The sequence below is a fragment of the Fringilla coelebs genome (assembly GCF_963513975.1).
Source record: "Fringilla coelebs genome assembly, chromosome: 6".
NCBI classification, from domain to species: Eukaryota; Metazoa; Chordata; class Aves; order Passeriformes; family Fringillidae; genus Fringilla; species Fringilla coelebs.
Genome location: NC_140034.1, coordinates 46,017,419 through 46,040,954, shown reverse-complemented (window position 1 = coordinate 46,040,954; position 23,536 = coordinate 46,017,419). Strand labels below are relative to the sequence as shown.

Sequence of the window (23,536 nt, the reverse complement as noted above, 5' to 3'; positions counted from 1 at the left end):
TTGAAAGGCATCAGTTGTCTCTAGAGTGTCTTGTAATAACCTTGGTTTATATATCAGTGTGAGATTAAAGACATCAGCCACTTTGCCCCGTTAGCAGCATCACTGAAACAGGAGAACAAGTCCTCTTTGAAATGCAGTTTATTCCACAAACATTTAGAGTAAAATCTTAGCTAATTTCCATAACTGCATATAATACCAGAAAGAAAAAGCACTACTATGGTCATGTGAAGGTTACTCATAGCTGTTTTCTAAACTACTCACTTGCTAGGGAAGGATTAAATGGGGGATGAAATGTTTCCTTTAGTTCATACTCATGTTATCCTCTTTGGGCATATTGTTTCCACACATCCACATTCATCTATGTACACATATGTGAACTGGACTGTTTTATGGTTCGAGCAAACCAGTTCCACCTTCACTTTGTGACTTCTTTTTTCATGGCAGCAAGTGCATTTGTGTTCCATTTTACTGGCCTCCAAAGAATACCTATAGAGATGAGATTTTTCATATCAGTCTGCTGCCTGTGGTCTTCCCAAACTCATTTGTATTTGTTGCTCTAAATGCACGTACTACTAAGAAGCAAAATTTCCAGTCTATTCTTCTGCTTATTCATAACAGCCTTTCCTCAGGATCCTATTGGCCATGCAAGGCCAGATCCTTTGACACCAGTGGGGAAAATCCCAGTAACTTCAGTGGATTTTGGATTAGGCCCATTCTAGCAAGACAGAAAGGAGCAATTCATGCAGAGAACAAAAGGCAGGAAAGCCTCCTAGAGCTGTTCAAAAACCATACAAGGACATGTTTAAGAGCAGGTTTAATAAATGTAGCTGACGTCTTTCCCAGGGGATCTATTTTCCTGACTAAGACAAGGCACTCTGTCACACAGAAGCCATTGCTTCATTGAGCAGTGTGACTGCCCTTCTGCACACCCAGTTTCCCAACTGGGTCCTTACAAACAGCAGGAAGGGGACAAACAGCAGCAGCCCACTGGTGACAAGAGCCCAGGAAGACAAGCCACAGAGGAGGACAGAGAAAGGCTTCCTACTTACACAGAGTAGGTACTGCACATCCCTTCACAAAAGGGCACTGGGACAGGAGCAGCTGACTTGCAGTTGCCATGGACAATGTACTGCTCCTTCACATTGCGTTTGCATTTGTGCGGTAGGTCAATACCTGGGCAGAAGAACACTTCTGTTAAGCCTTTTCAGACTCAGGAACAAATGTTTTGAAAGGTATCTGCTAGTAAACCAAGTACAATTAATCCTAGGAAAATTTCTCACTGTTCAAATGCACAACCAAAACCACAAATGAGAGTGCAACGAGGCATTAATTCCGCAAAACGGTTCCCTACCAGTAAATGTGCTTTTCCATTTGTGGACTAGCTTTAGTGTGTAAAGATACTGTTGAATCAAGACAAACGTGAAGGGTTTAGGTTTTTCTAATATGGCTATAAATTACATTTGTGGCTCTATAACAACCCGGGATTTCTGAGTGGATGCTACAGAAAAAAACCCCAAAACTTTGTTTCTATGCAATTTGCAGAGGCAAGAACAAAGAGAATATTTTCTACACATTTTTTTAATCAGGAGTATAGTTCAAGCTAACAGTATTTCAGTTATTTAAAAACACAGAAAGAAAGATTAAAAATGTTAGTGTTCCTCTTTGAAGAATAAGGCAGATTTTTAGTCTTGGCTGTGAGGTACAGAACAGTTCTGCTGCTGTAAAGCTGTCTTTAAGTCTGTGGAATGTTTAGGCTCTCAATCCATGCAGAAACAGGGCTACAAGCAGGGAAGGACCAAACAGTATTGGAACAGAGAAGTAGTGATTTAATGCACTCACATGTCTTACAACAGCCATCTGAAGACACCTCAACTGTCCCCTGTATTGAAAGTAACCAGAACAGTGAGTTCAGATGCATGTAGTGCTAAGCAGACAGTAGCAATGATGGGAGTTCAGTTACAGTCGCTCATCTCTAATCCATACAAATTCCCCATCACACCTACTTGTGTACCAATTATATATAAAGCTGCTTAAAAAACCCAAACCAGCACAAATCATCCAGCAAGGAAGGAAGAGAATTTTCTTAGAACTATATATCCTCTCACAAGCCAGGCAAGATGTCCTGTAATACATGCCTGACCTTATTTAGGTCCCATTGAAGCCAGCGTAAAAACCCAGCCCCAGAGATTGACAGCTGCCCTGGAACTGAACAGCCTGGCTTGGGCAGAGCCTACCCCAGAGCTAATTCAAGTACATGGCTGTCTGGTCCCTGCTTTGATCTGCTGTGAAGTCCCAAAATGCTACTGAAAGTTACTGGAAACCACCAATAGCTGAAAGCCTGGGTATGAATATTACCCCTTGCTCATTCATGTTCAATTTCCCCACTTAATGGGACACCACATATCAGAAGACACTTTGTTCATCAGTCCCACAAGGATCCATGGTGAGTTACCACTTGTTCAATTGCATTTTATAACACTGATGTTTCTCAAGTGATGAAAAATCCTTCCTTGCTATTGCTCCAATATCCTTCTCTTTCAAGTTCTAATGCTTATCCCACAACAACTTAAATGGTGGGGGCTCGTTTGCAAATATTTTTGGCTTATTTCCATGAGACACAGGGCCAGAAAAGCACATTTCCTTCAAACAAGGAAAGATCAAGAAATACTTATTCAAAACAGCAAGTATAACTCCCAGGACAGAATCAGGGCTCATTACAGAAGTCTTTTTCTGGCTGTAAAATACTTACTGGCACACAGTTTGCTTCTTCAAATGGTAGGCAGACCTTTATTGTACTAGTCAAGGAAAACTGGCCTGCCGATTCAGTGCATGTGTAGTGAGTACAGTTGTCATATGGATCTTTATAACTCTTTCCAACCTGATAAAAGCAGGAAAAAAAAATAAAAAAAACACCTAAAAACAAATAAACAAAGACAAACAAACAAAAACCCCAAGCCAATGGAGTATAGCAATAAAATTAGAAAACTGAAACAGTAATAAAGTCAATGAACTGGCAGAGACTGAGTTGCTCATATCACTCTGAAAGGGCTGAGATGTCTGCAACTCACATCTACAAATTATGTACCAAGCTCACCCACTACCAGTCTATGCAAAATCACTTCTGTGGCCTCCGGGGGGAAAGAATGAAAGAATGGCAGAATGAGCATAAAGGTGTCAACAGAAATACCAGAAGGTAGGTGTGCTAATGTTTGTGGGCTGAAATAAACACAAAAGAAAAATAGCTCTTTCAAAGGATTTCAACAATTTTCTTTTTAAATTTTTGGAAGAAAACAAAAAGGAATGAAAGAGAAAAATCTCTTTGCAATAGAGATTAATGGATAACTGCAAAGCCTCCTTATGCAGAGATAAAAACTATATATTGGAACAGAAAAATCTAGCTTGTTAGATAAATTATCTAGGAATGAAAGGATGAAATAGAAAATATGTAGAACACAAGAGCTGTCAGAGAAGCAATTGCATGTAACACAAGCCACTGGTTGAAACAGCATTGTTAACCATTCACAGGAGTAGCACGCTGTAATAAAACTAAAAAAAAGCTAGAATCATGAAATCACAGTATTATTAAGGGTGGAAAAGACCAAGCCATACCATTGAGGGTGGGATCATCAAGCCCATCCTTTAAAGGCTCAGCTCCTGCCTTCACAACACTACATTCATAAGACATGATGTATTAGTTGTGTGTGTTACCAAGTCACACAACGCTGCAGCAGCTGTGTCACTTGATTTCTGCCTCAACAAATTCAGAACCAGTGGCAGCACAGCTTGCTCACACTGTATCCCTGTATCTTTAGGGCAAGGTAATGAAACTGCTTCAGACGGGAGCAGTGCGATGTGAAGCCAGCCCATGGATCTCTGCAAGAGCAGTATTACACCATGTCACAATCCCTTCTAAATTTCTTCTTGCTATTTCATGTCAAGAGAAGTGGAGGTAACATGATTTCCATTCCTGCCAGAGAATATAATTGTAAACATGGTAGTTCCTATGAGATGCACACAGCAGGGAATAGTTGTATAAACATCTACGTTCACTTTGGAAACAGAGACATTTTTACATTTCCTTGAGGTCCTCCCAGCCTTGAAATGCATGACACTGGTTGAAAAAATGCTGAGGTCTTTTTGATAGTTCAGCTTTGTGTGCAGAGCAAGGGAGTCCTTACCTCAATGGTCACATTGCCAAATGGAAAATTTGCCACACATGCCACTTGCTGGCACTGGCTGCAGCACTGACCCTTCTCTTCCACATAGCGAAAACCCTGTGGGAATAAAGTTTCCATTTATCCATGTTAATCTGTGTCTTGTTGCTGAAGCATCTTTGGATCAAAGCTACACTGAAGATGGCAGAGGAAATGAGCCAGCTTTCTGGTTTCAATTTTGCTGTCTTTTGAAATCTGTTGGAAGCACATTAAGCCTGACAATCAAAGCTGGTAATTTTTCTGCCTTACTGAATAATGACTTCTGGGTACTTCAGTTGCCATGAAGACCCTGCCAGTGACTATTCTTCTCTTCAGACTAACACACAAAAGTGGTGAAATAAATTAATTTAGCACATGATTACTTGCACTATCTGTCACCACTGCTTGGTCTGATATCATTATCTACAAGAACTACTGATGTCAGACGTGAAGATTTTCTCCCCTGTGTTTTAGGTATGCATTGGTTTTCTGTTGGCTGTGGGTATGGCTGGCTTCAGGAAAAAGTGTAACGAAAGGTTTTGTCCATTTTTAACATCTGTCCTTATCTGGGCGTGAATGGAAAAGCATCCACCCTACTTATATTCAGTAACAGAGTGATCAACTTGAGTGCTAATTCTCACAAGTGCTGAGGAGTAAATGGTTATTCCCCATCCACAAGTGAAAGTGTCTGGAAACATATAAACCACTGTGCAGTTTCCTCACAATCTTCATTTATGAGCTGACAATGGATAACATGAACAGAATGACACAAACATCTTTCAGCAGTCAGACTTAAACAGATTTGCAATCATTTCCCCTCAAAGCACTCTTCTAAGGGTGACCTCTTAAATTTGCTGGACCCTAGAAAGGACTTTACGAAACAATTAATAGAAGAGTCTATCCTGCTGTGTTGCACAGATAAAGCAGTTACACTGTCCCTGTTTCAACTCATTGGGCATTATGGTCAAGGAGGTGCTGACCTGCTGACAGGTGGTTTGGCATTGCACTGGAAGGCACTGGATGCGGTTGGTCTGTGTCACGGGATCCTGCTCATCTGTGCACACACAGTTCTCACAAGAGCTTTTAGGCACCATTGCCCCTGGCTGGAAATGTAGGGGAGAGAGAAAACCATGACAAGAATTCAGAGAGTTCTGGAATAAATATCCCCCTGGCCTATCGAAAAAACTAATGCTTATGAGGTTTATTTTTGGAAGAACTTCCTGAAATTAATACACATCCAAATCTCTAAAACTTCACCATTGGTATCACAAAATGAACACAAGGCTGACATTCCCAAGTGTATCAATGATGTTAAATGAGTCCTCATAAATTCCAAGTATTTTTGGTCCGTTTGACCAAGCAGTAATCTTACAACATTCAATGAGATTTAAAATGTGTGTTCAATCACAATTCTGACCCATTGACTCTAAAGCATAGGCAAGATCTCTTTTAGTAAGCAAGTTACTGGTCTCTAGCATTACCTATTGAGTAACCTATCTCAGAATCACAGATTGCTTGGTGTTGGGAGGGAGACTACTGGCAGGGAAGAATTACAAGCCATTCTAATCCTGCTTTTTGTATGAGTGTTGAAAACAAGAACTTCAGATAATTCTGACTCGGGCAACATTAACTTGTAGGGAGAAGTGTCTAGAAGAAAACCTACCTTAAATTCAACTCCTTCAGAAACACATACACCTTTTGGTACTGTAAGGAAAAAAAAATGAAAAGGTTGTGCTAGGAATGATGCAGTTTCTGTACTCATCTCCGAATTGTGAGTGATTTAGAGAAGTCAAAGAGTAGAGATGAACTTAACAGCCTGCACAAGAGGGGGGAAAAAAAGCAACTAGTACACAGTGATATTTGGTATTCAGAAGCCCACATGTAGCATCTGCTTATATGTTATGCATCAAGTGGGATAATTCTATACCTTGATATTTTCCATAAGGTAAAATTTATTTGCCTTATCGGTTTTTTACCCATACTTGAAATTACTTGACCTTTTCTTTATTGTTAACCACTGTGCTCTGGTAACAAAGTTAACAGGCTTATGTGTGTGAATCAGTAAATATAATTTGGCAGCAGAGGTTCTGGATGGCTTCAATTTAACCATCATTCAGTAGGTGGTCAGTAGCTTACACTCCCGGAATACTGAATACAGAGAACCTGAACCACCAGTTATTCTAACTCAAAAAAAAAAAACAAAAAAACAAAAAAAACCAAACCAAACCAAAAACAAAAACAAAAAAACAAGAAGGGAAGAGGCTTCTGCCATGATGTTAACTCATTTAGAAAAATCAAATACTTCAAACTTAAGGAAACAAGGTACTTACTACATGAGAAGACAGGGCAACAACCATCCTCAGACATAGCAACCACTGGCTGGAAACCTAAGTCACATCCTGTTTTGTTGATAATGCAGGTTTTTATATCACATTCTGCAATAGACAGCAGAGACAAAGTAAGCCAAAGCATCCAATCCACCCGGATAGAGCTTGAAAAAAAAACATCCTATTACCACTGCCAGAATTCTCTGTCCTGTGTCTTAGTATAGATACTGGGAATGGCCAGGTTTAGGAGCAGGCTACTCCTGGGCTGTAGTGGGCATTTGGGACTGGGAGTGTTCAAATGCAAAGCTGAGGGCAAATATATGTCAGCAACCTCCACGGGAAGCCTTAGGGAAGCCTGGAATATGAACACATCCTCTCTTACTGGGTGAATCCCAGTGGAAGGATCACCCTCTCATCTCAGAAGGACAAGAGCCAAAGGATCCTGTGGAGCACCTGCTGGTCCCAATGATCCACAGGAGATTTTCCAGTGTAAATATCTGTCAGGTCATGGCACTAATTTAGAGTACAAGGTGGACTAGAGGAGTTCTTTTCTGCTAGCAAGAGCTCCTGGCATGTAGATGGAAGAAATGACCACTCCAGTCTGCTTATTTGAATCTGCTACCTGTGGGGCACCACATCTCACTTTAGGATTACTGATGAAGGCAAGTGTTGTCATATTATGGCAATTGAAGGATCTACTCACCACAGACTGTCTCTGTGCAGCAGGGGTCTTCCAGACGTGGTTTTATTTTGCGTACAAATCCTTCTTTTGTGCAGTTGATAGGTGGAGATTTAGCACAAGGGCGGGGGAAGCAAGAGATGTTCAAGGTCCCTTCATCGCAAGTACAGTATTGGCAGTCATGTTCCCAAGCCTCTCTAGGCTATAAAAACAAGAGGGATCACAGTTTAGAGAGCAAAACCTGGAAGCATTATATCAATGAATGCTGGCTGCAAGCAGTGTAGGACTGAGCTGACCTAATTTATTGTGTAGGAAAATTGTAATTCAAATCCCAGAGGGAGAAGAAGGGAAGGGTAAGAAAAAATACCATTATTTGCCGCCTTCTTTTGCAGGTTTATGTGTTTCCAGGAGGAAAGCCTGATAGTTCTACCAGGAAATTCCCACAAACTGCTCTTTCTGTTTCTGTACCTCAAGTGATTGAACAAGTTCTGGAGCTAATAAAATCTGATTTTCTCCCCAATGTCATTGCAGTTCACTGGTTTTTAAGCTCAGAAGTAAAAGAAATAACTTATGCAGTCATTTTTGCAGAAGGTCACAGAACACAGATAAACTATAAAGACAGTATTTTCCTTTCTCTTACCTGTTTCACTGACCCATCTTGTGCAGTGCAACCTATAAAACGAATTAGATGTTACTTTAAAGGTAACTCCATCAGGGAAAACAACCGAAGCAGAAAAACAGGAACAGAAGGAAGGTATTGAAATCTGAGAAACAGCCACCAAGAGAAAGAGAAATTCAGAGTGCAAAGTCACAGGTTGTAAACACAAAAACATCTTAAACATGCTGTTCTTTGTTCTTTTGAAAGTCGCATCCTTTGCATATAAGAGCAGGCAGAAACTCTCAATCTGGAACGCTTCCAGCTTCACCAGATAGGGTCAGTAACAAGGTCTCCCCCATTCCTCTCTACCCAAAACAACCCCCTTAATGTGCAGTTCTAGTCAGGCTCTTACCCCCACTTCCCATAGCACCATTTATACCATTTCTTACCACACACAGACACACAAATGCCATCATGATCATTCAGCAGAATTTTCCCATCAGGACAGTAGCATCCTTCAACAAACACCGATGTGCTATTTTGGGAAGGAAGGGTGTCCATAACGACTCCTCTGCACAATCAGAATATAAATGAGAATGAACGAGAGGCAAAAATTGCCCAGGGCAATCAAGATACCTAAATCCCAAGGGAATGTGAACTTAAATTTCCCCCGCAATCTTCACGTTACGGACTTGAAAAACACCTTATAGGAAATGACCCACCTGCTGAAGCAAGTGTTTCTTTTTGCTTCCCCACATGGCTTATACACCTGATCCCGAGGACAGCTGGCCTCTGTGGAACATTGCAACACACAAGTTAAAAAGCCCAGACCCAGGTGTACCCTCCGATGCAGAGACACGAAGGGACAAAGCGCCCAGCTACCGCAGCAACCCGCCGGGTCCGCACAGCCCGGCGAGGCGGCCCTGCAGCTCCAGCAAGAGGGGCCGGTGGGCCGGCAAGGTGCAAGCGACAGGAGCGGCAGCGCTCGCCCTGATTCACGGGGGGCCCGAGGTGCGAAGCACGCAGAGAGAAGCGGCGCGTTGCCATCTAGTGCCCGAGCTGCGGGAACACACACACAACCCCTGGGCTGAGCCACGCAGGAGACACCGTGGGCCCGGCTCCCCCTTGTTTTGCACCAGGTCTGGGCTAGAACAACCTCTTTGGTTTGTGCCTGTTTTTTCTCAGGTCCAGAGCAGCAGGGGAGGGCAGAGCGGACCAGACTCGCTTCACCGCAGGGGGTGTTTTCCACCTTAACTCGCTGCCCGTTCCCAGGCTCACCGCACTGCCCGCTCGCCAGCCTCCTCCAGTCCACGCAGACCCCGTGGAGCCCGCACAGCGCCGCGTAGGTCTGCATGCTCTGGCACTCCGTGCTGGGCTGCTCCTCCGAGCAGCCGCTGGCCACACACGCCTCGTAGTAGGGCTGGGGGGGCACCACGCCGTGGCACTCCGTCAGGGTCCTTCACAAAGCAAGGAGAAAAACCTTGGGCTACTTCCAAGGAAGAATTCAACTCCGAGCCAAACCATCCCCCCTGCTCCAGGCAAAGCGTCAAGGTACAACTACAAATTGTTCTCATAGGCAATGCACCCCCACAGCTTAATAAAGAATGAGGTTTACCTGCCATTCTTTACAATGCTTTGAAAAGAAACAATATTATGTTGGACTGCTACCTGCAAAGGCTCCTGCACAGCTCATAGCTATAAATCTATATGCTGAGTTTTAATGCTACCATGTTTGAAAATCCTGCTTTAAACCACAAAATTGTTTTTAAAATAGACACATATTTGCTTACTATATTCTAACTGTGTTTCACGTCATTCAGAGCTTTCAGATACTGAATTATAGTTAGTTCCCACTTGCCCTCTCCAGAACTGACAGGCAGAGGGAGTGCCAAGCAGCAGACACAATTAAGAGAGGACTGATTTTGCGGATGCAGCTGAAAAATGTCTGCCAAGCTCCAGAACACACACATCAGTTCACTGCTCAGTTTCACAAGGTATGCAAGACTTTGTATTTTCTTCATACCCTAGAATCAGTTCACTCAAGTCATTTAGTGAAGAACAAAATTACCCTGTGGACTTTTTTTTCTGATGCTTTTGGGAGTTGTCTTACCAGATGATTTTACACAGATTAGAAGGCACACAGTGCTGATGATACTCAATCTTCGATGGCTGTGAGACACCAGGGTTACAGTATCTGTTGGTAGGATGTGGGACTTTCCAATCTAATGCCATCTTTTTGAAGGACTTGACAACCTCACCATTCCTCTTCATAGCATCATCAGACTTTTGGTTGGTGCAGGTACCTGGTAGCAATATAAAAATCACAGTTCAAGGACAGTTGATGCTGATGAAGCTGCTTTTAGAGAAAATCTGGGGGGAAGGTCTCCTCCTTGTGTGAAGGGAGCAACATGTGGGGTCCTGGATAAATTCAGACAAACTGTTTCTAGGAAGTGAAGGCTCAAAGAAACAGTTTGCCAGCTACTCATGGAAACCAAAATTGGTGTGTTGGTTGATACAATTCTTCTGATGGCCAGAGTAACTGAGATGGCACAGGACTCTCCCCATTTCCTACATTCCTATATGAAGTAGGTATGATGAAAAGGAAGGGCCTAGAAAAATTCTATCTCTATCCCTCAACAGACTGTGAACAGAGTGAAAGATATGAATTAAAACTGCATTTCCTGACAGTGTCTTTCCATTAAATAAATTTATTAACATTTGTGAGAAATAATGAAGGTGCAAGCATTTAGAGATTTTTCAAGAGAATGAGAGATAGAAGGACAAAAATTCAGAGCAATAATTTTTGCCAGCTGATGAGGACACTCACCACAGAGTCCCATGGTATTGTTATAAAACTTGCTGAAAGGGAGTTTTATGTAAAATGCAAGTCGACTATAGGAGATGTAAACCTCTAATTCAGGTATTTCAATTATGGCATAAAGGCCAGAACTGGTTATCCTGATACCATTCTTAAAAATGTCTGGAACAACTTTCTTATCATCAAACAAAACCTAAAAGAAAAGAAACAAAAGGTTTTTATGGATGCTCCTTCATTGAGTAAGGTACATGATTAGCACAACTGGAAAGTAGAGTGGCACAAATTCAGGCCTTAGGTGCACCAAATTATGTTTGTCAAAGTCAGTCATTTAAGCAGTTGCCTAATATTACTTTTTAATATGTTGAAATTTATATTTGAATACTCATATCAGGACAAAAACCACAATTTTCAGTTATGTGATAATTTCCCAGATTTTTAGAATATACAGATTCTATTGATACAAAGCAAAAAAGAGAGAGAAGAAGCAAAGCAATTGCATTTCTTACCCATTCCCTATTTTACAAGCTTAATCCTTTGTCATGACAGGACATTTGGCAGTACAGTAATACAACTACAGCAAAATAATTTTGAGAATTCATTTAAACACAATACTTTACCAAGTTTGTTTCTTTTCCATGTTCCATGGCTTGTGTCAGAATAACAACAGAGTTGGAATAAAAAATGATGAGGGACATTGAACAAATTGCTCCACCAGTGGCAGCACAGTAGTAGTTGTCTATGTGAATCCAGAAGTTGTGAGAGTCAGGGTGAATTGACTTCACAAGGACATAGGTGCAGTTTTCTTTAAAATGGTAATATGCTCCATCAAAAGTCACATAATGCTCATTTCCCCATCCACTGCAAATACCTAGGAGACAGAATGACAGGCATCAAATTTGACTTCTGAGCTACCTGTAAGTACAAGCTGGTTTTAACCTTTTTACTTGCTTCCAGTCAGAGACAAAATATCCAGTTTGATAAAGAAAAATTACTCTAGCAAGGACATCTGCTTTCAACGGCCAATATTTCAAATGCAATTTTTGTTCCATTGTATCCTGCTGAATTGATATGAACATAATATAGATGTTGACCAGATAGATTTTTCTTTTTTGAGGCCCAGCTGAACATAACATAAATTTCAGGAATTCTCCTGCCACTTACACTGACACTCAGAGATTTCACAGCAACCGGTTTCATCGGAGTGTTTTGTGAACGGGAAACCATTGACACAGAGTTTCAGTTGCTGAGGTGGGCAAGTCATGACAGACAATTTGATATTGTTTCCTTCCCCCAGGCAAGTGGCAGTATGGCAATTTCCAAAATTCCATGTTTCATTAAACTATTGATTAATTGAAAAAAAAAAAAAAAAAGAGAGGAGAGGCAAATAACAAAATAATGTCACAAAATCTTTAAAATCACACACAGCCACTACATTTCATTCAGTTATTTGTCTAGCATGGCAAAATTTGGTGACTACCCTGGCTCTGGAAACCAGGCAATATGAACCATATAAGAATAAAGAGAGCCTTGATATCTACTTTTTTGGGTGTATATGTTAGGGTCCTGATAAGTTCTGGTGGTAGAACACTGCCAGATTTGGCTTCCAAATCTTTGTTCAGCTTAGGTAGCTCTGCTCACATACAATCATTTAGGTGTTTCAGGTGATCAGAGGAATCTTCAACTTATTCTTTCAGTGAGGGGTTTCTGTCATACTTCTAAATCATCTCATTCAGCCACACCTACAGTCCAGCTGTAGTGCTGGATACCAGCACCAGAGGAGAACACCAAACCTTGGCTGCAGGCAATGGTGGAATGATGAATGATGTAACACATATTCTTCAGAGTCTCTCACCTTTCTGGGAGGAATGAGTGCAAGACAATCGCTCACAGAAGTCCTTGTGGGAGCAGGAAGTTGGTTTGCTACACCAGGAGCAGGTGTTGGTGGACAGGTTTCAGAACGTGGATCACAGACCTTGAGGGTCTCAGTATGACCAGTTTTACACTCTGCCCAAATTAATTCAAGCTGACATGATTTATTGCAGATGGAGTAAGCACAACGACCTGATACATTCACTGGCAGAGAAACATTTTCTCCTGCAAGAGCAAAAGCCAAGTGTTAGCCTGAGGCTGCATTCTCCGCCCTGAACTATCTGTACCCAACAGCCACGCTCAGGGCACTGTCTGTCTGCAGCTCCTGGGATTCAGTGGCTGAACTGGACAGCAGTTCATCCAAATGGCAAAGAGTGAGGGAGTGCCATGAGGCTTAATCTGAAATTCTGCTCTTAGGTACATTGGAAGGAATTGAAAATGGGTACAAGAGCCAATACTGAGCACATCACCAAGTGCATCTGCTCTTCACAAACACCAGGAGGTGAGTGAAGCAGGAGCTACTAACAGATGAAGAAGAGTCTTTCCTCCCCTGCTTTTGGAATATTATTGTCAGGTACACGCTCATGTTCAGCAATTTCGGATCCAGGGCTCTGCTGACATCAGCAACTGCTGTAAGTGTCCTTACACCAGGAGTATTCCAACCAGAACAGAGTTATTGGATGTGGGAGAGTAGTAGTTCTGAAGGTGTTAGCTACAGTTCAAAGATGTAACAACTTGTGGTAATGTCCAACTGTGGCAGGCAGAATGAGCACTTGCTGAAGCACTTTTATCTAGGAATACATCTTTCCATGTCAATGGTGCAGAAAAGAAATTGCATGGTTTCTCACCCATTTGTATCAATTGTCCATTGTCATTGCAGAAGCAGGGAGTGGCTACCTCTGATGAGGGGGGTGCAGATGTTACAAATTGCATATGTGGTTCTGCAGGAAATCAAATAAATTAGTGTTTAAATCTTCTACTACTCTACTTTCAAGCCTTATGACATCTCTTACATTCTCTACAGCTACAAAAAAACCCCAAAAAAACTTAAAAAAAATATTTTTTTTTACCCCCACTACATTCTGTAGATATCCACATGAAAACCTCTGTATTTATAAACACTCCCTCTATTACACAGTATGGTGCTGTAACACTACACACACAGCCTCCCACATCTAGTTATTTTTTTTCCAGTACAGAATACAATAAACACCCGTTCTTCTGTCATTTATTCATTTAAATTTAATGTTTCTAGTCTTGCAGTACTTCACCTGACTTTGGAGAGGTGATTTCCAGTGGCACTCCATTTTTAATGCTTACTTTCAAAGGAACTGTTGGTTTAAATAGAGACAGAACATGTAGACATTTTACCATGCCACCTACAGTCTGCTTTCAATAATCCAGCCTTTACTAGGTATTACTCCACTGCACTCATTCCATTTTTTAACATTTTCAGTAAATACCAAACACATGGGTTCACCATCAGGAATTTAGCTCTTCCACTCACATGAGTAGAGAAGCTAACTTTTTATTTTCCTCTTGCCCTTGTGTAATTTGCTACCAGGATAATAGATATGTATTTTTTTTAGCCACCTATTTTTATTTGTAAAAATCATGTGTCAAATTCCCCACTTTTCTTTATCTCTTTTAGGAAAAAGAGACAAAGGAATTTTCTGATTTTCTGATTTTTCACACTCCATTCATGCTGGAAAATGTCTTTTGAACAGGAGTTAACTGCCAGGAAGCTTCACTTTCATATTCCAGTGACCTGTATAAGACTCACTTATTCCAATGCAGAAAACAGTACAATAAAAACCTGAATATGTTATGGATGGTAAGAAGGAGAAAAAAAAGATTTAGAAGTATGAAATATCTAGACTAACAACACAAGAGTGTCAACTGTGATATGCTCAAAAAGGTTGTATGAAAAATTGCTGAATCTTTCTATTCTCTCTTAACCTCACTGACAGTAAGGTCAGCAAGAATCTGTAAAATTACACTTTTGGTCCTCACCACAAGACCCACAAGTTCTGATACTTCAGTTTTGAAACTTCAACAGTCTTAAATTCTGCTGTTATCCTAGACATGCTGTAGGAATCTTTTCCCAGGATGGATAAATCTTATTACCATTATGGACTTCCACAGAATCACCACCAAGCCTCTTATCAATCTAGTACCTTGTGCTGGTGTAGGTAGAGTTCTGCAGGGGGTAAGGGTTTGAATGATCTGTCCATTAGGGCCACAGACAGCTTCACCACACTTGGTCCCAGACACGTGGCTGTACACAGTTTCATTTAAGGTGTAGGTCTTCCCATTGTAGCAGCACAGGCAAACTGAGGCACCAAAAAAGAAAATGTCATGGCAACAGAGAAAACTTGCAATATAAATACAAGTGAAAATCAAACCAAACTGTGCATTTACCCTTCTGAAGTTCACAATATCAAACATGAATTACCTGACTAAGAAACTTTCTTAGTTGCTATTTGAAAAGCTGCACTCTGAATCTATGTCATTTATTTTAAGTGTGTTGGATTTTTCTGTTTGCTGGTGTTTCTTTGAGTCAGCTTGCATGGAGAAATTACTGGCTGGTAAAAGCACGAGAACTGATACTGGCCTAACTCAGCATGGAGCACAGGAGAACTCTCTCTGGGCAGGGAATGTGACTGGGATTCTTGCCTTTCTGAGTGATAAAACACTGGCTCAGGAGGTGTTGCACAGCCGTTTCCATCCACAAGTGAGGAGCACGCAGTGGTACACAGTTTCATTTAAACATATGAGAAGTTCTCCTGATTTTGGAGACTACATGTAGGAACCAAAGGAAGTGTATCTATTACTGTAACAAAATCAGCTAAACTGCAAATGTGTTATCTACTGGGTCACCCTGTGTTTTGGGATGTGCTTTCTCCCAGCTATGGGAATGAACTGATACTGTACCTTAACCAAATGTGTCCTTTAGGCACACAAACACGTATCTAATAAGCTGGCTGTCTTAGTTTATTTTATTAAATGAATGCTCAGCACTTCTACCCTGTTCTAAAAGTACATATTAAAAGAGGTGAATGGCCTGCTACAGACTACAATCTGTCTGTCTGCACTGACTATCAAGGAAGCGGAAAAGTGGAAAAGCAGTATTAACCTGCATAAGATGAATCCTACATATCACAGCTATCTCCTTCTTCCTCATGGGTATCCTTTACACAGTTTTGAGGCCAAAGGCTGCATTTTGCCTATCAAAGTCTATTTGTGCAGCTTTGCACCCACATACTAAACTACCTGTCTGGCCTCCTATTACCAGTATGTTTGCAGTAACATCTGATGTTGGGTTGTTGCAGGCCTGCCATCACTCAATGCATGGTGAGGGTGGTGAAAAGTTACCTTTGGAGTCTTCAGCACATAGTTTCTCTTCAGGATCACTGAAGAGAAAGAGTAAAAAAAGAATTATTTTATTGAAATGAATTAATATATGGAATAACAATGTCTGCAACTGTACCTACTTTTACAAAAAAACTACTCCTGGATTTAATGGTAATTGCCACTGCCTATAATCATTAACAAAACATCTCCTAGTTTGTCCTTTTCAGTCCTATTCTACCTTTCTCACCATGAACTGACCTACCATGAAGTGCAGTTGAGGAGGGAGACACACTCTCTGCTCTCCTCATCAAAATATGGCTTGTCAGGACTACACTCTGGGTAACAGCCTGGAAAATTAAACAAAGTATTCTGAGTTACATAGGCACAGGAAAGCACATAAATACCTCTATCAAATATAGATTTGATCCCCAAATGAATGTGATTCCAGCATGAATGTTCTTTTTACTACCAATTATTTTTCCAAGTCTTCTTTTTACCTCTCTCCCCAAAGTTTTAATTTACTGCATTTGTCAACAGATAATTATTCTATACAAATTTATAGGAATTAGTAAGGCATAGTAAATGATCTTCTGGGACAGATGGGATAACCTTTCAGTCACCTTGATGCAGCTGCAGACTAGTAGCTGCAACTCCCATAAACTGCATTAAAGTCAGGAAAGAATTACCTTCTAAACTGTACAGCAAGTTCCCACATTTCCCTTGTGGGTTCCTGCAGGTCCTTAGACAAGAGGCTCCACAGGGTTTGTAGAACCACTCGTGTTTGTCAGGTGGATTGTAATAATCACAGAACACAGCTGGAACAGAAGAATAAAAAACATTTAGATCTCAGACACTGGGCAGGGACTATTTTAAAATCTTTTAAAAAATATTTTAATAAGATAAATGTGATAAAAAGAGCTTGTTCAGTCACACAGGCATAGCAATGTAGGTGTTCTGCTCTTCTGTATCCTGTGTGCCTGAGCACAAGGGGCACTGCTTTCTGTGGGCACTTCCCTGCAGTACTTACGGCAAATGGCAGGGGTTCTCCAGTTGATACAGACACCAGCTCTGCTGCAGCTCCTCGAGTAAGCAGCAACTGAGGTACAAAAGCACTCACAGTCTCCCACACTGTCACAGCCACAGAAGTCAGACACACAAGATTCATAATATGGAATTGGGTTCACCTGTCAAAACACCAACAGAGATGTCACCGTAGCTGAGTCTGCTGCACTGTGTTTTAATGAGGGAAAGGGCTCTGAATTTCTGTCATGCATGGGCTTTGTGACAGACTGGGATTGTCATGAAGGAGCCATGATATTTTACAACAGGTAGTTTTCTATTTTCACCTGCCTGCTAGAATCTTCCTATTCTCATATGTGTAATGCTGCCACTTACCCTTAAAATGCCTAGCCAGTGTGATTTCTGCAGGACTGAACTACCTTGGTTTGGCCTGGCACAACTATACAGTATGTGCACTCTTCAACTGAGAGACAGTGATTGAGTATGAAAGGAAATCCTATTTTCACTAAACTTCATTTCTCTTGTTTTTTAACCATTGCCAAGATAAACTAACAAAGGAAATTAAGCCAAGTTTGTTCTTAAAATTTTTTATTAAAGTGCACTGAAACTTTGTATAGACAATCTAATTAAGAAGAGTAGCCTTGTTTCTGTTTAAATTAATTAAATTTGTGACTCAAATAAACCAAATAATTAGTCTCTTTAGATAACTTGAATGAACTTCCCAAGGATCACCACACAAACAGTCCTAGACTAACTTATCTCTACATTTTACCTAACTTTCTACTTCTGGTGGCCAACTATTATCCTCTTTATCTTCAGTTGTTCAAAACAGGCACTGCTGCTTCCTCAATACTGTGCAACAGGTTTTAATTGGCATGGCTGTGAAGTGAGGTTTTGAGAGAGGTAGCCGAGTACTACTGTGCAGTAGCTTCAATACTAAAAATATGCCACAAATGTGCTGCAAAACAGCAACAAATATCTAGTGTGAAACTATTGAGAATGAGAGAACAGGATTACCTTGCTGTGACAGGCTTCAAAGATGTTACTCTTAATGATGCTGCAGTGCTTCTGTCCCAGGGCAGACTTGAAAGGCTGATCTGCACACAGGTCTGTCATGTTTATATTTGAGCAAGTGCTTGTTATTTTCCAGCTATTTCCAAACTCCTGGATGCTCATCTCCATGGACTGCCCCCTGGTTGTGAAGTCGTTCCTTGAGCGGCCATCGAAGTCCCCACAAAGACCACAGACTTTTCCCTGTGTAATGTGTGAGGGCACAGTTAATGCTTTCATTATTTTGAGTGCAGCCCACTCTTTAACAGAAATAAACTATAGAACCTGTAAAGGCAAAATAGGTGCAAGTTTCTCAACAGAAAGCAAAAAAATGGCTTAGAAAAAGTTGTACTTCAAGTGACCTAAACATTTCCAATGTGTTACCAAAACTTCTAGCCCCAGATATTCTGGAGCGCTTTTTTCTGACTGAACAGTGCAATAAAACACAAGATGTGTGCTGTTTCTTCTTGTCCACTAAACCAAACTTTTTTCCAAGCCTTTTTTTCCGAGCCCTGAAAAAACTGGGGCTCTTGTTCTGGATGCATAGCTCTGACTTTGAAATCATAACTCCCAGTCCACTCCCTTCTTACCTGGAAAGATGGTGCCACGTGAACAACAACAGTAGTCTTTTGGTCCCACATGAAGTTCATCCCTTGTTTTGTTTCAATTACAATATAACCTCCTCTGAGGTCCACTTTGTAATTTTTCTCAGCTCCTGGATCAGTGGCTATCTCTTGAATTCTCCCTTCCAAGAGCCTTATTTCACTGTTCTACAAAGGAACAGTTACATTGCATGGAAGGAAAACAATAGAAAACTTAGTGGAACAGCACTGGCACTCTGCCTCTCATTCTTTGTCTTATTTTTCTGTCATCTTCACACTCTGTCTCAGTAGATAGGTGAGCCACAGCCACAGATGCACAGAGCCTGCTGTCACAAATGCAAACACACATGCACACAAATGCACATTCATAGAGCGTTGTTGATTCCTTGCACCTTTCCCCTCGTCCCCAGAAGTGTTCAATCCCTGTTAACATCAAATACCTAACCTTTCCCAACTTCCCTGCCTTAGCTTGCTGGCTGTTTGACTTCCATAGGTACTCTTAGCAGCAACTGAGATGGAATATAAGAGAATGATACAGTGAGACTACAGCTTACTTGGTTAAGACTACAGCTCCTTGGTTATAACTAGCTCTAGACAAACCTCAAAAATCAATGTGATCTTAAGGGAGCAGATGGAGCGTGACTTCCCACAGGCGTTGTTCTGAATCACAATCCGGAAGGTGCCAGCATCCATGTTATTAGGGCAAAAATCCTTAGAAAAACAGATAACATTCTATTAGATCTTGTCAGGCAACTGGACCAGTCAGAAGCATTTTTAGGAGCTCTAAATGAAGGACCCTCTGATCTGACTTGTTTATTCACTAAAACTATAGAATTTTGGAAGTATCTGGTGGCAGATGCATATTTGACCAGGGTTTTCAAGTAGAAAACTAAGGGCAGAAATGAACTTGTCATAGCAACAGTCCAAAAAGGTAAAAATATATTTTCTTAAAATTAGCAAAACCAACTGTAATTGGGGATGACAAAATGTCTCACTGAATGCTGTCTCATTACATGCAATTATTATATATGAGGTCCACACGTTAACCTCTGCGTGCTTCCATCACAACAAAAATAAGTCTTGGACGGCTGATGGAAACACTTTTCAACACCACATTTTCCTTTCCCTTGAAAATGCTGGAATGCGTCAGGTAAGGGCAGTCCAACCAAGGAGTTAATCATTTGGGATCACACAGTGCCCTCTTGTGTCACTTCTGAGAGTCAATTTGCTTTGTTTAATTTGGAAAATCTCACTCTATCAGCTCTAATGCAAGAGGAGAGGAGTAGGCTCTGCTCATTAGTTTGGTTATTTTGTATGGGAATTGCCTTTTAATTACCCAGACTGAAGCCTACTGTGGGCTGTGAAAAGCATATGGATGGGAAATTGAAAATAAATTGATACCTGAGCTAGGATATAGTCACAGTCTCCCAGGAAATCAAACTTCTCCCCATCAAAGCTCATGTAATGCCCATTTCCATACACAGTGCAGGTTCCCTTGCAGGGATTGTCCGTGCAGTTCCACTGCCTTTTGTTGCAGGTGCTGGGAGGCAAAATGCAAAGAATAACAAACATTTTCATGAAACATGGGCTTTCCTTAAGCCCAAAGAGGGGCAGAATAATTAAAAGGTTTTTTTGTTTGCAGTGACCTCTCAACTGTTCTAAGATCATGCCATGAGATGCCACATCAATCAGAATGTTCACGTTTATTACCCTGAAACATTTATTCTATTATTTCCTTCAAATATATTTTAAATAATTTAATCCTGGTAGCAGACTGTGGGGCTTTAGGAGACAAATTCAAGGAATTTGAACGGAATATTTCTACCATTTCTGACTTCTAACCTGTGAGGGATCATGCTGCAGTTCTGTTACAATGGTGTTAACAAATATTATCTCTGTCTTTCCTTGGGTGTGGCTGAGATGGAGAGAATTTCTTCCCCTCAGCAGGCCTCACAGAGCTGTACTTTGCATTGTCAGCTACAAAGGTGTTGGTAACACCTCAGTGAATTGGCTAGTGCTGAGCAGCACTCCCACAGCATCAGTACTGTCTCCTCAGCATTCTCCCCCTCACCAGTAGGCTGGGCATGGATAAGGTTTTGGGAGGGGACAGAGACAGGACAGCTGTCCCAAGCTGGCCAAATGGATATTCCAAACTATGTGATGTCTGCTCAGCAATAAAAGCTAAGAGAATGGAAGACTGGGGTGGGAACAGAGTGATGTATGTTATGATGTTTGTTTTCTAAAGCCCTACACCTTTGTAAGTGGGCTGGACATCACCTGCTGGTGAGAACTAGGGGATAAATATTTTGTTTGCCTTTTCTTCTGCACACAGCCTTTGCTTTTGCTTTATTTTGACCCATGACCATCTTATTTTCTCCCCAACCTTGTCCTGCTGAGGAGGGTAGTGACAGAGCAACTTGGTGGCCAGCCAGAGACAACCCACCACACCTTGACAAACCTCACTTCTAGTTCAGGAGGACTATAGACAGAAAATTTAGTTGTTATAGCTGTGATGCAGAGACTGCATTTTATTTCCTATGTGTGTCCTTTTCTCATAAGAAAACTCAGCCCTCATTGCAATAAAACTTCTTAATGACTCTGGGATAGCAACAAGAGCTTATCGGGTTTTGACTTCACAGTTTAAACTTGACTGCCTGTACCAATGGTGATTAGACCAAAGTGTTTCTACCTCTCATTTTCTGTGCATCCATTTGGCAGAACTATGCAGTCTCATCCTTGCTAAATAATGGATAAGGATTGAAAGCATTTCACCCACCATGATCAGTAATACCAGGGAAATCTATGACACCAGAAATTTGAGCAACTAGAATACTAGTTTATCCTGAGAACTATGGATCTGGAAGCACTGCAAGTCTCAAGGGAGGACCCTTGCAATTCTTCTTTGACTAAATTCAATCATTTTCTAGGGCTCAGCTGTGCCCAACACACACAAACTCAATCCCCCCTTATTGAATGAGCAACCACACACCAGCCAGAGTAAGGTTGATGGGGAAAGCTGGTGGGAAAACAGAAAAGGATGGAAATCATTTAACAGAAGATATTGGTGCTTGTTCTCCCCAGGTGCAGGCTCGTGCAGCATGATGCAGAGAAATACTTCCCCTTTTATTTTTACTAGCAGCCCAATGGCTCTTGTGATGAAGAGGAAGGCTTCAAAGCACAGCTTGTCCCATGGGTGCACAAATTTTGCTATAAAACAAGACTCCCTGGGATAACATACCATGTGTTGCAGTCCACTTTGATGGTTTCCCCAGGTTTATAGAAGTGTCCTCCATGAACACACGGGCACTGATCTTTGGGAATACATCCTCCACTGCCGTCCAATACCAGTCCATCAGGACACATGCAGCCAGAAACACATTCTGTGACATACTGCACATTAGAAGATATAGGAGATGACAACTTGTTAGTGCACAGAAAGAACAGGGAACCAGCAGAGGCATGCTACCTCTGGATGCCAAATTTTTGGCTTTTTAAGAAAAACTCCTTAATTGCAAGCTAGTGGAAATCATGTTACAAACATCACAGGTAGATTGTTAGCTACAGCTGCTGTGTTATCAGTGAAGCAGTTGGTGTGTGCCCAGCATGGCATGTTCCCATCAGTGCTTGATAAGGACAATCCTACATGCACAGCCCTGCTGGGAGGTGAACTCCTTACACAGTGCATGTCCTGCGTCTTGCAGCTTTTCTGACACTCTGATCCAGTTGCTCCAGGACCTGCAGAGCTGCAGTTGAAATAATACATAGGAGCTGGGCAATCTGCAGGAGGAGAAAACATTTCAGGAAGGTAATTTAGGGAGTGCTCTCATAAGGATGCCATCAGCAATTGCAAAACCAGACAGAGGAATTCAGAGGGCAGCAGGTGTCTGTCATTTAAAGTTTCTAATAGTTTTGCTTCTGCCCAATAACAGTGAAGGGAGAAAAAGGCAGATAACTTCTAAGCTTTGGGAAATATCCTCATCATCTAAAGAGTCTAGTAAGTCTGGTGACATTTTACGAAGACAAATGTTATCAATAACTAACACATTTCAGGGAGAATGTACAAATGTGCAGAATACTAAAATGCTACAGAAAGTGAGAGATAACACAGAAAAATATTATAAATACTGGCTGACACCATAATGACATTATTTAACAAAATCTCACCTTTCACCAAGACAGTTTCTCCAATGCAGTCTAATCTTCCTTGAATGCATTTGCTAAAGAGATTCCATAAAACAAAACACATCAGCTCTTTGCACTTTACTCCCTCACCAGGGAGAAAGGCACTGCAAAGCTTCACTTGTCACATGAATAACAAATTCCTATCAAAATGAATATTTGTTACAGCTATCAGTTTCACAGACATGCATTACCATCCCCAGAAGGAAGATTAAAAGACCCAGCTCTTCAAATAGTCTTCCTTCATCTGGCACTAGTTTATTGTGTGTTTTCCCTAAATCAAGTTTTTCCTAAGCATCCATTTTCCACTCCATGAGATAAGACTAATACTTTCTTAAATAAGAGATCTCTTAAATTACTAAATGAATATGTGATTACAAAATAGTCTAGAATCCTCAGTTGGAAGACAGCTAGAGAGAGAACATATAAACATCTAAAGATAATAAAGAAGCCTTCCCCTGGTGGTTGTTTCCATTGATGCCCTAAGGTAGTTGAAAATGAGAATAATGACAATTATTTTTCAATGCAGATGCAAATTAATTACATTTTTTTTATTATCGCCCCCCACCCCGTTTTTCTCTCTTTAAAAAAAAAAAAACAAAACAGTTTAAAAACTGAGAATTAGGTGTTTTTTTCATGGACCATTCTTATTTTTTAAATAGCCTGCAGGATGGCGTGGTGGTTTTCACTTTGCTTTTTCATTTCAAAGCCTGAAACTCCTCCAAGCCTTCTGTCTTCTAGAAAACTTGCTCCCACTGTTTGTGGATATTTTTTACACAACAATGAACTCTGCAAGAGATAGATTACAAATATTGTTCTACTTAACATATTTTCAGGTTCTTGTTTG

General features: G+C 41.0%; 1 protein-coding gene across 1 annotated transcript in view; it reads right to left on the bottom strand.

The window, feature by feature from the left end:
* Positions 1-311: 311 nt before the first annotated feature.
* LOC311154802 (mucin-5B) overlaps positions 312-23,536 on the bottom strand; it is a gene marked incomplete at both ends in the record, with an annotated part of 40,914 nt that continues 17,689 nt past the window's right edge. Inside the window, 31 exons of the mRNA XM_084207572.1 lie at positions 312-486; positions 1,050-1,173; positions 1,840-1,879; positions 2,750-2,878; positions 4,179-4,274; positions 5,174-5,296; positions 5,857-5,897; positions 6,524-6,628; positions 7,224-7,401; positions 7,840-7,871; positions 8,247-8,368; positions 8,520-8,589; positions 9,076-9,254; positions 9,908-10,100; positions 10,625-10,808; positions 11,233-11,483; positions 11,777-11,954; positions 12,468-12,709; positions 13,333-13,425; positions 14,662-14,817; positions 15,860-15,897; positions 16,101-16,185; positions 16,525-16,653; positions 16,866-17,022; positions 17,876-18,112; positions 18,499-18,678; positions 19,111-19,221; positions 19,912-20,050; positions 21,749-21,900; positions 22,187-22,287; positions 22,675-22,727. Of these exons, the coding sequence (XP_084063698.1) occupies positions 312-486; positions 1,050-1,173; positions 1,840-1,879; positions 2,750-2,878; positions 4,179-4,274; positions 5,174-5,296; positions 5,857-5,897; positions 6,524-6,628; positions 7,224-7,401; positions 7,840-7,871; positions 8,247-8,368; positions 8,520-8,589; positions 9,076-9,254; positions 9,908-10,100; positions 10,625-10,808; positions 11,233-11,483; positions 11,777-11,954; positions 12,468-12,709; positions 13,333-13,425; positions 14,662-14,817; positions 15,860-15,897; positions 16,101-16,185; positions 16,525-16,653; positions 16,866-17,022; positions 17,876-18,112; positions 18,499-18,678; positions 19,111-19,221; positions 19,912-20,050; positions 21,749-21,900; positions 22,187-22,287; positions 22,675-22,727 (4,093 nt within the window). The remainder of the gene's footprint in view (positions 487-1,049; positions 1,174-1,839; positions 1,880-2,749; positions 2,879-4,178; positions 4,275-5,173; positions 5,297-5,856; positions 5,898-6,523; positions 6,629-7,223; positions 7,402-7,839; positions 7,872-8,246; positions 8,369-8,519; positions 8,590-9,075; positions 9,255-9,907; positions 10,101-10,624; positions 10,809-11,232; positions 11,484-11,776; positions 11,955-12,467; positions 12,710-13,332; positions 13,426-14,661; positions 14,818-15,859; positions 15,898-16,100; positions 16,186-16,524; positions 16,654-16,865; positions 17,023-17,875; positions 18,113-18,498; positions 18,679-19,110; positions 19,222-19,911; positions 20,051-21,748; positions 21,901-22,186; positions 22,288-22,674; positions 22,728-23,536) is intronic.